Genomic DNA, 12,112 nt, shown 5'->3' with positions numbered 1-12,112 from the left:
GCGAACCTATTTCGCAGTCCGCGAACGATCCATAGACCGCGAGCGCTCAAACGAGCGCTCGAGCGAGCGCTGCTGGATATCGAGCACACGCACGACCTGCTCAAAGCTCCCGAGCTGCGCCTCGAGCAGCTCGAGGATCGTCGTGCGCTCCGTGTCGTAGTAGTCGGCGAGCGAGTCGAGGTACGCCTCGAGTCGCCGCCGGCACCCGTCAATGTCGCCTTCCTCTGGCTCCATAAACGGCACGAGCTGCGCGGGGGACGTCAGCGCAAAGTCGCTGCACAGCTCCCAGACGCGCGCCTCGTACTCTGCGCGTGCGCGGCGCTGCTCGACAGCGTACTGCGGCGCACGGAACGCGCTGCTGCGCCACGCGTGCGCAGGCTCGGGCAGCGCCGTGAGCGAGTGGCGCACGCGCCGCACCGGGCTCGGCGACGGCGCCGCGGCGGCCGTGGGCCGCGGCGCCGAGCGGGGCAGCGTGCCGATGAGCGGCGACGACGTGCGGTTCGCGCGCTCGTCGAGCGGCGATGGGGCAGCGGGCGGCGGCAGATGCGCCTGCTGCTTCCGCGCCGTCGCCTTGGCGTCGTGGTGATCGCGCCGCTGGCCGACTCGCACAGAGTAGGGGGTATACGCGGCGGACGCTTCCTGACTCGGCGGCGTCTGGACAGGCCCCACGAGCGCAGAGACGTCCGCGCTACTGTCCGGGCCAGTCGGGGTATCCTGGGGCGCCCGGCGCGGCGTCACCGAGGGCGTCAGGCGGCGCGGAACCGCCGAGAGGGGCGCGTGGGGCGTCGAGGGGCTATCTACAGGCGCATGACCCTCGCGCATCGCGCTCTCGACGTCTGCCGCGTCCGCCGCATCCTCGTCGGGTTCGTTAGCAGCCTCGGGCTCGTCCGAGGGTTCGGGCGCCTCGTCCTCCGGCTCGGACGCCTCGTCCTCCGGCTCCTCGCTCCCCTCCTGGCCGTCGTAAAATACAGACGAGGGCGAGAGACGCAGTGCGCATCGGTCCATCGCCGTGCGCCAGTACTGCCTCGCGGAGCGCTCAAAGTGCAGCATCCACGAGCGCGCCGAGTGCCGCGGCGCCGCCTGCTCGAGCGACGCCCAGAACGGCGCGCCAAGCTCGGGCGGCGCGTCGTCGCGCTCCCACTGCACCTCGCCAAGGAGCTCGCCGAGTCTGCGCAGCAGCAGCTCGCGGTCGTCGAGCGTAAACGCCTCGCGCTTGCGCACCTTGGCCGGTGTCGGCCGCGGCTCGTCGGTGTGCGTCTGCCGCTCCTCGAAGCGCAGCAGGTCCGCCTCGTCCATCTCCTCCTCCTCGCTCTCGCTCTCGCCGCTCTCGAGCTCATCCAGTGACTCGATCGACGAGGACCGCGGCGCAAAGGCGGCGTGCAGCTCGCCGACGCTCATGCCGCCGGCGACGCGTGGGCGCCCCGACGTGGTCGGCACGGCGCGTGTGCGCGCGCGCGTCGTGCGCTGGACATGCACGCCTTTCGGATCCTCGCCCCGTGCGATCTTGGCGTCCCGCAGACGCTGCTGCAGATGCAGCCGATCGAGCATGTTCTTCTGCAGAAAGGTCTGATAGCTTGCATAGGTATGCGCCGGCCGCTCGCGCGCGAGGTCGCGCGCAAGCTGCGACACGTTCCACGGAGGCGACGTCCGGTTCATTACCTCGAGAATATACGCGACGTCCGCCTCATCGTACTCGACGCGCCTGCATTAGCCTCACCACGCACCCGCGCCAGCCGCCGCCCATCGTGGTCGGCACGACGCGCTGGAGTCCACGTGACCTACACGTGCAACACCGCGTTGTGTTACTTCCTCCATGCCGGTGACGCGCCGCGACTCGCGCGCCTCGGCGGCGGGCCTGGACGGTGGCGTGAACCTCGAACAGATCCTGGACAACTTTGAGCAGTGTAGGTTGCATGGCTGACGCAGTCCGGCGGAAACACATCGCCCAAAACAGAGATATCGTGCGGGCCAACACACTGGCGCACCTGCGCATCCGCGAGCTCGAGACGCGCGTGCTTGCGCTGGAGCAGGAGCGGGCCGAGCAGGTGCTGCGTACGGGGCAGCAGAATGCGCAGGTGCGCAGGCTCGAGTACGCGCTCGAGTGCGTGCGCGTGGGGTGGGACACCATGGCACAGGGACTCGCCGAGGCAGGCGTCCACGCACATACCCGCACCGGCGACGTACGCCCGCTCGACGAGGGAAGCCGGCGTGTATCGCTGAGCGAAGAGGCCCAGGCGGGGCGCACGTATGTCGCAAGGACCGTACAGCCGATGGAAGAGATCGACGAGGAGGAGGAGGAGCGTACGCCGCTGCCGCTCCTCGCAGAATGCCCGGCATCGGTGACACGCCGGCGCTCGCGGCGGTACAGCCACCAGGTCGAGAGGAGTGTGCCGGACGAGCTCGGTGAGGCGCACTATGCTCTGCAGGAGGACCGCCTCGAAGAGGTCCCAGAGCAGCCGGCGGCCGAGACCAACGCCAGCGCCGCCGAAGCGTCGCCGGCACCGGTGCACAGCATCCCAGAGATGGCACATACCCCGTCCCCTCGCGAGCCGACGCCCGAGCCACCAAGCCCGCAGCAGGAAAACACCGCAGCCCGGCTGGATCCGGAGCCTGTGCCGCTGCCGCTGACGCCCAAGGTGCGGAAGCAGGATACATACCCCGACGACGCTCCGGCGCCGAAACGCGGCCGCAAGAGCCGCATGTCGCTCGCGCCCGACCTCGACGTGACCGAGCTGCCGGACCGCGCGAGACGTACTCGCAAGAGCGTGAACTATGCGCTGCCGAAACTGAATACCAAGATGCGCAAGCCAGACTCGCAGGGCACGCGGTCCCAGGGCCGTGGGCGCAGCACTACGCCCGAAAGCGGGCAGGAAGAGTCACAAGCAGAGGTCCGAGCGGAGGCGCATACGGAGGCCCCACCCGAGGCCCATGCGGAGCACGAGCATGATCAGGAGCTAGAGGCACAGGCCGAGGATCGGGCTGATGCGCAAGAGGCCCAAGCACAAGCACACACACACACACCGACTCCGGCACAAGCGCCCCGCAGCGCCAAGACTGCGCTGCGCAAGACGCGTGCAACGTCGGCAGAGCCCGTCGCGGATCCGGCGCGTGCCGAACCTGCCGAGGCGCGTGCCGAACCTGTCCCTGCCAAGTCGCATTCAGCCTCTGGATCCGATGCCACTTTTGCATCGACTCCACTTGCCGAGCCCACGCCCGCCGCGCCCACGCCCCCTTCTCCGGCTGCGCCCGCGCTCCAGACGCCTGCGCGCGCCGCGCCGCGCCGCACCCGCCGCAGCGGCGCGCCGGAGGCGCTCTTCCCCCCCTCGGCCGCTCCGCCGCGCAGCGCGACGCCTCATACCAAGCGGCAGCTGCCCCCCTCTGCGCGCCTCGAGATGCACGGCCCCCCCGCGGTCAAGCCCTTTGCGCCGCGCGGCCAAGCCGCGATCCTGCAGCAGCACTCTGCACAGACCATGCCCGGGTGGGCGAGTTCTCTGCTGAATCTTGCGTCGCCCGATCCGCCCAAGACGCGTGTGTCGCTCGGCAAAGAGAACAGCGCGCCTGCCAGCCCCACGCCCCGCAAGGCGCGGCGTGGCACGTTGAGCTAATGTATAGTACTAGCGCGCATGACTGTCCGTGGTCCCATGTACAAGTCTAATCTACATACCAACGCGTGCCAAGACCCATGCCGAGAATGGGTTGTTCATACCAAAAGCCGGCCCTGCGGCTGCCCGCGCAAGCCGCGTACCCCATACCACGCCGTAGGCAGCAGCGTGCAGCGGCGCGGCCTGCAGCTCGTCTGCTTCGGCCTCGGGCAGGTGTGTAAGCCCGAGGGCCGGCTGTCGGTCGTCGTAATCAATGATGCTCATCGGCATGTGAGCGAGAAAGAGGCGCGCACTCATGTGCACGCTCCGGTAAAACAGGAGATAGGTGCGAACGATGCCCCACAGCACCGCGACGAGCAGAAGCATTCCCGGGATATTGACGCTTTCCCACACGATGCGCGCATGGGCCAGTGCGCCACTCGCCGCGGGGTGCACCGAGTACCCCACGACCGAGAACGGCGCCCCGAGCCGGAACGGCCCGACGATCGACGCGGCGAGCAGCACGTTGAATACCGACGTGATGCCGAGCAGCGCGAGCCCGAGCGAGACGTGCCACAAGAGCCGCTCGCTGTGCGTCAAGGCGAAGCGCACCGGCGGCGCAAACGCGCCCTCGCCGAGGCCGACGTGCGTCGTCGAAGTGTGGCGCAGGACAAATAGGTGCGGCGCGTCGCGGAACGGGATGCATCCCGTGGCCAACTCGAGCATGCGCTGCAGCATGCCCTGCACGAGCTGCACGAGGACCGACGGCTGAAAGATGCCGAGCGAGTACATGTGTGCGTTCGTCTCCGCCTCGGCGAGGTCGTCGTCGGTCCAATTGTCGTCGTCCGCGGGGCCCAGCATGTACTCCCAAAAGCTCGAGAGGCTGCTCGCCGACTCGTACGACATGCGCTGCTCGCTCGCAAGCATGCGCAGGCGATGGGGAACGTGCTCCGGCGTCGGCTGGTAGCTCGCCGTCTGCACGACATACGGGTGCGTCTCCTGGAAGAGCTCGGGCTGGTACCGCCCCATCATCTGGCCGCCGAGCAGCCCAGTGAGCCACACCGCCACCAAAAAGAGCACGACGCTGGCCACAAAGAGGAGCGCGCGCGAGGTGAGCACCCGCATCCACACCGTCGGCTTGAAGCGGTACTCGGTCGCGCACTGGTCGCAGCGCACTGCAGAGTGCATCCGCGTCGAAAAGACGCGCCAGCGGTCAAGGCACGAGGCGTGCACGTACTGCACCGTGCCTTTGCAGCGGCAGGGGCTCAGGAGCCGATCGCACGCGTCAACCTCGCCTTCGAGGCAGATCCGGCAGAATCGTGTGGGTATTTCCGCGCCCTGCGGCTCAGCAACGCCAAAGAGCATCGCCTCGACCTGCAGGGCGTCCATCTGGTCTACATTGGCTGCGTGCACGCCCTCCATCCCAGGGGCCCACGGAGGATCGTGGCATGGGGAGAGCCACGTGGCTACGTCCCCGCCCTCGCCCACGTCCGCGGCCGCGGCGGCCGCGGGGGCGCCGCGCCCGGGCGTGGGCGAGGGGTTATGTGCCTCGGGGATGGCAATCACCCCGGGGTGGGTCGGCTTCGCCTGGGGATTCGCCCCGTCCTCGGGCTTGGGCTTGGGGGGCATGGGCGGGTCTTTAGGTTTGGGGCCCTTTTTGGGGTCCCGGAGTTTCGGGTCCTTGGGTTTCGGGTCTCTGGGTTTCGGGTCCTTGTCCTTGCTTCCCTTGGCTTTGGATTTTGCGGGGGCCTTGGGAGCGGGCGGGGGCTGGGAAGCGGGCGGGGGCGGCCCCTGCGCCGGCGGCTCGTCGTCCTTGCGCACGGGCTTCAAAATGACGACCTTGTCCATCTCGGGCTTGCCCTTCTTTTTCGCCTTGGCCGCCTCGCGCTGCTTGCGCGCACGCGCCGCATCATCCGCCTGCTTCTTTTGCAAGTAGTCGAGCAGCGGCGTGGTGTCCTGCACGACCTCCGCCTCGGGCTCGGCCGCGGCCGGCGCCTGCTCGAGCGATGCGACAAACGCCTTGTACTCCGGCACTGTGTCAGCTCGGATACGTACTCTTCTCGATCGTGCCAGACTGGGTATCCGCGGGCCCCTTGCGCCCGCTCGGCGCGAGCTGGATCGGGGCGTACTCTACGGCCGCGACGTACTCGGCGCCCTTCTTGTCTTTGTACATGTGTCCTTCGAATTCCTTATAGAATGTGAGCAGTGCAGGGGTGTTTAGGAAGCGCATATATGCCGTAGACCAGGAGGCATGCTCGCCGCTCTTGGTGCCGGGCACATACACCGCATAGTCGACCGTCGCGGGCGCGTCGTCGCTCGCCTCGCGCGCGTTTCCCGCGCCACGCACCCACGGCGCGACGCTCTCCCAAAATACATCTTCCGGCAGGTGCGGCGGCAGGCGGCGCACGACCGCCTTGTGCCGCGGCCGCCCCGCGCGCTTGCGCCCTTTCTCGCTCCGGACGCGCTGGGCCATCGTGGAGGGAGCCACGTGGCTTTTCTCACGACATGGACGACGAGCGCCAGGCGAGTCGCCGCGCGCGTCTGCAGCAGCTGCAGGCGAAGATGAGCGCGTCCGCGTCGGCGAACCGCAGCGATGTCGCGGAAGAGCAGGCGTCGCGACGCCAGTCGTCTCAGAAGCACTCCGTCGGCACGAACCGCAAGCTCGCCAAGGCCGAGCGCCTGCTCGACGAGCGCGACATGCGCGAGGCCGGCAAGGACGTCGAGCGCCACCGTGCGATGCAGTACTCGATTGAGGAGAACGAGGCATGGGAAAAGAAGCTTGAAGATAAGGAGCAGACACGCGACAAGGGCGCAATTGGTACGTCGCCCGACTCACCCAGACTTTCAGGACCTCGCCGAGCGGTCGTACCAGCGCCAGATCCGGCAGCTCAAGCCCGACACGGCGGCGTACGCAAAGCAGAAAGAGCAAGAGGACGAGCGGCAGGTCGTGCGCACCTCGGAGCGCGGCCTCGTCCCGGCGGCCGAGGCAAATGTCCCGGCGGCGGTGGCCACCTATGGCGCCCACAAGCCGGACGACGCGGCAGTCGACCGCCTCGTCTCGCACCTGAACAACGAGTGCGTGTTTTTGCTGACCCCAGACAGGACCAGATCCGCCGCCGCTCCCGCCGGAGAGAAGACGACCCCGACGCGGAAATCACGTATATCAACGAAAAGAACAAGCACTTTAACAAAAAGATTAAGCGCGTACGTGCAACGACTGACGCAGTACTTTGACGAACATACGAAAGAGATTCGCGAGAACTGTACGTTGTGCTACTAACCACAGTGGAACGAGGCACGGCGTACGTCACTCTACTCACCCAGCCTGTAGCACATAGTCCTCCACTTATGACCGCACGGCCCGACGAGCGCGTCGTGCTCGAGATTGGGAGCCGCGTATGCCGCGCGGGGATGAGCGGCGAGGCGGCGCCCCGCGCACTGTTTGACGTGGCGCAGGCCGCGTCGCGCGTGCTGGGGCGGCGCGTCGACGCGCTGTACGAGCCAAACTGGATGCTCGCCGAAAACGCACGGGCGCTGCAGGAGAAGCGGCGCGATCTCGTGCGGTGTCTCGTGCGCATCCTCCGCAGCGTATACCAAGAGTACGTCGCGCGACTGACGCAGGGAGCTTTTGTGCGATGCACGGACGTATCCTGTGCTGCTGGTACATAGCCCGCTGTGGATCGAGGCGCTGCAGGACGCGCTCTGCGGCGTCCTCCTGGGGAACATGGGGGTAGGTGCCGAGGCTGACGCAGGCGCCGAGCGTGTCGTTCGTGGACACACATACCCTCGCGCTCCTTGCGACGGGGCGCAACTCGGGGCTGGTCGTCGACGTCGGGTACTGGGAGACGTGTGTGATGCCGATCTATGCAGGGCGGCCGATGCACAGCTGCCTCGCAAGCACGCCGCGCGCGGGGCGCCGGCTGCACATTGCTGTCGAGGCACTCGTGGGTACGTACGGAGCGGCGGATGGCGCGCCACTCGACGAGCAGCTCGGCGAGGTGGTGCATCGCCTCACGACCGAGGCGCTCGTCGTAGGCGAGCGGCCGCCCGCATCGTGCGACTGCTCCCTGCCGCTCGACGTCGAGGCGATGAAGGAGGCATACGGCGCGGGCCGCGCCGAGGACGTGGCGGTGCGCACGACAAAAGGGCAGGTGCGCCTCCCAGGGTGGATCCGCACGGCCGCCTGCGAGGCGCTATGGGAGAATGGCGACGAGGACGAGCTAGGAATTGTCGCGTGCGTCCGCCAGTGCATCACGCGCCTGCCGCTCGACGTCCGCCGCGACATCCTCGATGCAGTGGTCCTCGCGGGCGGCACGGCACAGCTGCCCCACTTTGCGCACCGCCTCGAAGACGAGCTGAATACGCCGCTGCCGAGCGCCGGCCAGGTCGGCCAAGGCGCGCTGCCCCCGCTGCGTGTGCGTGTCCTGAATGCGGGGCCGCCCGACGCGCCGCGCATGCTGCCGATTCCCCCGAACCTCCTCGCATGGACCGGCGGGAGCCTCGCGGCAAGCCTAGGCACGAGCGGCGTCCAGCACGTTTCGCGCGCGCAATGGCGGACAGATGTACATTAGCTACGGCCACGCTCGCGACCGATAATCGTCAGGTGCTCGCTCTGAAACGTGGGCGTCACCTTGTTGCAACCAAAGAGGTAGAGCGTCTGCAGCGTCGGCACGTTTTTCGCGAGCATCGTGAGGATGCCGTCGTCAATGCAGCGCACAAAGCTCACGTCGAGTACCTCGAGGGGCGGCAGCACCTCGGCGAGGCGCGCAAACGCCGCAGGCGTCAGCGCATCGGCACTGTTGACGCTCAGCACGCGCAGGCGAGGAGCGTCTTGGACGAGCGCGTGGAGCGCCGCGTCGCTCACGTCGCAGTGGCTCAGGTACACTTCTTCGAGCTGCTTCTTGGGCATTGCGTCAAAGCACTGCGCCCACGCCTCGCTCGAGACGCCGCAGTGGTCGACGCTGAGGACGCGCAGTGTGCACTGCGCCAGGGCTGCGCCCATCGCGTCCGAGAGCGCCGCATTGCGGTCCAGCCGCAAGACCTCGAGGCACGGCGCGAGGCTCTGTACGAGCGGCAGCACGCTCTCGTCGTGCAGCGATGCAGGCGGCACGCCCGGCGCAGACACGCCGGGCTGCGATAGGTCGAGGTAGGACAGGTGCTTCAGACCCTTTAGCAGCGCGACGCACGCGTCGTCCAGCGGACCGATCTGCGCGAGGCCCAGCTCCTGGAGCTGCGGCGCATGCGTCACCAGCGCCTCGACGCACGCCTTGTCGAACCGCGGCGTCTCGCGCAGCTTGAGCGCACGCAGGCGTGCGCCATGCGCGGCGAGGAATGTGAGCCACACCTCTTTGCGCACGAGGTAAGGGCCGTACAGATCGAGGACCTGCAGGTGCGTCAGCCGCCCGAGCGCCTCGAACGCCGCATTGTCGAGCTGGCCGCAGTACTGCAGGACGACTTCTTCGAGGTTCGGCGCAAAGTGCGGGATCGTCTGGAACGCTTCCGAGGTCACCGCGCTGCAGTCGTACAGCGCAAGGCGCGTCGCTTCGCGCGACAAGAAAAGCTGCATCGTGCGCGGCGTCAGGCGGCGGTTCTTGCTGATCACCTTGCTGATCGCGTCGAGGTTGCGTGTGCTCAGCGGCCCAAGCGCCTGGATACTATCGATACTCTGTGCAATGACCTGCGTAAGTAGCGCGACGTACGTTGATACTGAGCGACTGCAGGGACGGCATCACGGCTTTCGTCTCCACGACGTTGCCCGCCTTGCGTGGCCCGCGGCGCGCGGGCTTCGGCGGGGGCGCAGGCTTCGGCACGGATGCGTTGCACTCGTAGCACAGCGGGCCGAGCGTAGGGTCCTGCCGGGTATAGCGCGTCGCCGAGAAGGCTTTGTCGCAGCGGCCGCACGACACGCGCTCGCCGGCCTTGGTCGCTTTGCGCGCCTTGGCCTTTTTGGGCGGAGGCAGCTCAACCACCTCGTCCTCTTCCTCGTCAAAGTTGAGCGACGAGCCAGCGGGCACGGGGCGCTTGGCGCGTGGCGTATCCTGTGCGTCGTCTTGCGCCTCGTCGGCCTCGTCGGCCTCTTCGCCCTGCGTCTCGCGCTCAATGCGCTGGTACCGACTCGAAGCAGGAGCACGGATCCCTCGTTCCTACCATGAGCCATTCTACCTACTTTTAAGAACTCGGTGAGCGCAGACGTCGGCCCACGCACACGCGACATGGTGGCGCACAGACGGCTACGAAATCGGGGGACGAGGTGGAGGCGGGCCCGGCGGCAGCGGCGGCGGACCCGGCGGCCGGGCGGCGCTGCGTGGCGCCGCGCGGTCGCGCGGGGGCGAGCGCGGGGGCGAGCGCTCGCGGTACGTACGCCGCGGCGGCGAGGGCGAGCGGCTGTACGAGCGCCGGCGATCACGATACGAAGGCGATCGGGTCGGCGATCGGGAGACCGACCGATACGATCGGCGCGGCGACGGCGTGTAGGAGCGGCGCGGCGACCGCGAGTACGAACGAGAGTAGGAGCGGCGCGGCGACCGCGAGTAGGAGCGCGAATAGGAGCGGCCTCGGGGCGAGCGCGAGTAGGATCGGTCGCGGGATGGCGAGCGCGAGTACGACCGGCCGCGGGGCGAGCGCGAATACGACCGGCCCCTCGATGGCGAGCGCGAGTACGACCGCCCCCTCGGCGAGCGCGAATACGACCGTCCCCTCGATGGCGAGCGCGAGTACGACCGGGACGAGTAGCTCGAGTAGCTCGAGTAGCTCGCCGAGTCCGACAGCGACGACTCGGAGTCGTCTGCACGGCGTGCCGCGAGCTCTGCCTCGCGCTGCTCCATAATCATCTTGGGCGCGTTTTTGAGGTGTTCGCGCATGTTCTCGGTGATGGCACCGAGGCCGATACTTGTAAAGTAGTTGATCGAGAAGCGCGTATTCTTCGGGTGGTCGAGCGGGAACATGTTGGCAAAGTCGTGCTGCATGCTCGGCTCCGAGAAGCGCTCGACGAGCGTCTTGACGCCAAGCAAGGACTGGAGCTCGCTAAAGAGGATCTTGATAAAGATACGCGACGAGGACGTCGTGTCGTCCTCGGTCATGTGCACAATCTCAAAGCTCGACCAGGAGATGCTGTCGGTGGCCAAAAGCGAGCCAAAGAAGCGCGCAATGTTGCGCAGGCGGTTCGTTTCGTAGCGGTGGATGGTATCGTAATAGGTGCGGAAACACTGCTCGAACAGACCCGACCAGACGCGGTGCAGCTTGCACAGGCGCTCGCCAATGTGCCCGTAGAACTTGGCATAGGTGCGCTCCTGCGAGCAGCACTCGATCACCATGTTGCACAGCTCGATCTGCAGGTCTTCGCGCACTTGGAGCTTGAGCAGCTTGTGCACGCACTCTTCAAAGTCGAGCGACGACATGATCACGAGGTAGATTGTGCGGCGCAGGTTGACCAGGTTCGTCTCGGTGCGGTCCTGGATATCGAGCTGCGTCTCGGCGGCAGCGGCCTCCTCCTCCTCTTCCTCGTCGTCCTCCTCTTCTTCCTCGTCGTCGGCCGTGCTGCCCTCGTCGCTGTCCTCGCCGAGGATCTCGGCCTTGATCGCGCGGTACTTTTCCTCGTTCGCGAGGTAGTCGGGGTCCGGCTTGAAGATGTTCAGCCCCTCTTCCAGGCGCAGCTCGTCGTCGAGGCCAATCTGGTGCGTGATTTGGTCGTCCTCTTCCACAAGATCGAGCTGCTCGGCAATCCTGGGATTATCCTTAAACCTGTCCTTGCGCGTCTGTGCGAGCACCTCGACCATGTATTGCACACGCAGCGAGATCTCGCCTTCGTACAGCACCGCGCGGAAGCGGTCAAAGACCGAGTGGCTCGCCTTGGGCGCCTCTTCCGACAGGAACTGGCCGACCTCGCGCATGAATGCGACAGCCAACTCGACGCTATCGTCCGTGGGATGCTCGAGCAGAAGCACGAGGATCTCGAGCGCGAGCAGCTCGTGCGCCACCCGCTGATTCACGAGATGCGCCAAGAACTGCAGCGTCGCATGGCACTTGGGCTTGTCGTTCCGGCGGAACGAGCGGCGGAACTGCGACACGAGCCGCGTCACGAGCAGCTCGCCGACAAACGGCAGCTTGGTATTCACGATCGCCGCGAGCGCCGCAAACACCGGCGTAAAGGGCAACGAAAACTCCTGGGCGTGCATGATCGAGCGGCAAAAGAGGCCGCGTCCGCGGATGAGGTTCGCGCCTGCAAACAGCTCAGGCACGATATGCTTGATGTTATCGGCCGCGACCTTGTTCACGAGACCCGTAATGCTCTTGCGCAGCGCCTCCCAGCTCATGCGCTGAAACTCGACACTGCCGGGATCCGCGCGCGCGGCCTCGGCCATGAGCGCCTTGAGGCGCGCAGGCGGCACATACGCGCCACCCGCACGCGTCTCGGCGAGCTTTGCAAGCGCGTTCCGCAGCCCCTCGCCAGTCGCCTCCGGCGAGACGGAGCGCTTCCGCTTCGCCGTCCGCTCCTCCATGGTCGCAGAAGATGGCTGACTAAGCCACTTTCG

General features: G+C 67.2%; 7 protein-coding genes across 7 annotated transcripts; 3 read left to right on the top strand and 4 right to left on the bottom strand.

Moving 5' to 3' along the window:
- Positions 1 to 6: 6 nt before the first annotated feature.
- MJAP1_000263 (uncharacterized protein) lies at positions 7 to 1,744 on the bottom strand (the record flags this gene model as incomplete). Its single annotated transcript, XM_060264233.1, has 2 exons — positions 7 to 1,702; positions 1,725 to 1,744. 2 exons carry the CDS (start codon positions 1,742 to 1,744, stop codon positions 7 to 9), a joined length of 1,716 nt encoding a protein of 571 aa, XP_060120216.1.
- A 69-nt stretch (positions 1,745 to 1,813) lies between these two features.
- MJAP1_000262 (uncharacterized protein) lies at positions 1,814 to 3,605 on the top strand (the record flags this gene model as incomplete). Its single annotated transcript, XM_060264232.1, has 2 exons — positions 1,814 to 1,904; positions 1,927 to 3,605. The coding sequence occupies 2 exons, from the start codon at positions 1,814 to 1,816 to the stop codon at positions 3,603 to 3,605; spliced, it is 1,770 nt and encodes a 589-aa protein (XP_060120215.1).
- A 51-nt stretch (positions 3,606 to 3,656) lies between these two features.
- On the bottom strand, positions 3,657 to 6,054 carry MJAP1_000261 (uncharacterized protein; the record flags this gene model as incomplete). Its single annotated transcript, XM_060264231.1, has 2 exons — positions 3,657 to 5,614; positions 5,637 to 6,054. The coding sequence occupies 2 exons, from the start codon at positions 6,052 to 6,054 to the stop codon at positions 3,657 to 3,659; spliced, it is 2,376 nt and encodes a 791-aa protein (XP_060120214.1).
- A 32-nt stretch (positions 6,055 to 6,086) lies between these two features.
- Positions 6,087 to 6,912, top strand: syf2 (SYF2 splicing factor; the record flags this gene model as incomplete). The annotated part of the gene is made up of 6 exons (XM_060264230.1): positions 6,087 to 6,399; positions 6,422 to 6,656; positions 6,680 to 6,785; positions 6,808 to 6,844; positions 6,868 to 6,883; positions 6,906 to 6,912. 6 exons carry the CDS (start codon positions 6,087 to 6,089, stop codon positions 6,910 to 6,912), a joined length of 714 nt encoding a protein of 237 aa, XP_060120213.1.
- Positions 6,913 to 6,992: 80 nt separating this feature from the next.
- On the top strand, positions 6,993 to 8,152 carry MJAP1_000259 (uncharacterized protein; the record flags this gene model as incomplete). The annotated part of the gene is made up of 3 exons (XM_060264229.1): positions 6,993 to 7,180; positions 7,203 to 7,311; positions 7,334 to 8,152. 3 exons carry the CDS (start codon positions 6,993 to 6,995, stop codon positions 8,150 to 8,152), a joined length of 1,116 nt encoding a protein of 371 aa, XP_060120212.1.
- A 28-nt stretch (positions 8,153 to 8,180) lies between these two features.
- On the bottom strand, positions 8,181 to 9,795 carry RAD7 (UV-damaged DNA-binding protein rad7; the record flags this gene model as incomplete). Its single annotated transcript, XM_060264228.1, has 4 exons — positions 8,181 to 8,191; positions 8,223 to 9,258; positions 9,281 to 9,685; positions 9,748 to 9,795. 4 exons carry the CDS (start codon positions 9,793 to 9,795, stop codon positions 8,181 to 8,183), a joined length of 1,500 nt encoding a protein of 499 aa, XP_060120211.1.
- Positions 9,796 to 9,983: 188 nt separating this feature from the next.
- CWC22 (pre-mRNA-splicing factor cwc22) lies at positions 9,984 to 12,079 on the bottom strand (the record flags this gene model as incomplete). Its single annotated transcript, XM_060264227.1, has 2 exons — positions 9,984 to 10,134; positions 10,299 to 12,079. 2 exons carry the CDS (start codon positions 12,077 to 12,079, stop codon positions 9,984 to 9,986), a joined length of 1,932 nt encoding a protein of 643 aa, XP_060120210.1.
- Positions 12,080 to 12,112: the final 33 nt, after the last annotated feature.

This window comes from Malassezia japonica, chromosome 1, assembly GCF_029542785.1.
Source record: "Malassezia japonica chromosome 1, complete sequence".
In the NCBI taxonomy this organism is placed as follows: Eukaryota; Fungi; Basidiomycota; class Malasseziomycetes; order Malasseziales; family Malasseziaceae; genus Malassezia; species Malassezia japonica.
The sequence above is the reverse complement of the archived record's forward strand: the minus strand, read 5'-3'. Positions and strand labels throughout refer to the sequence as shown.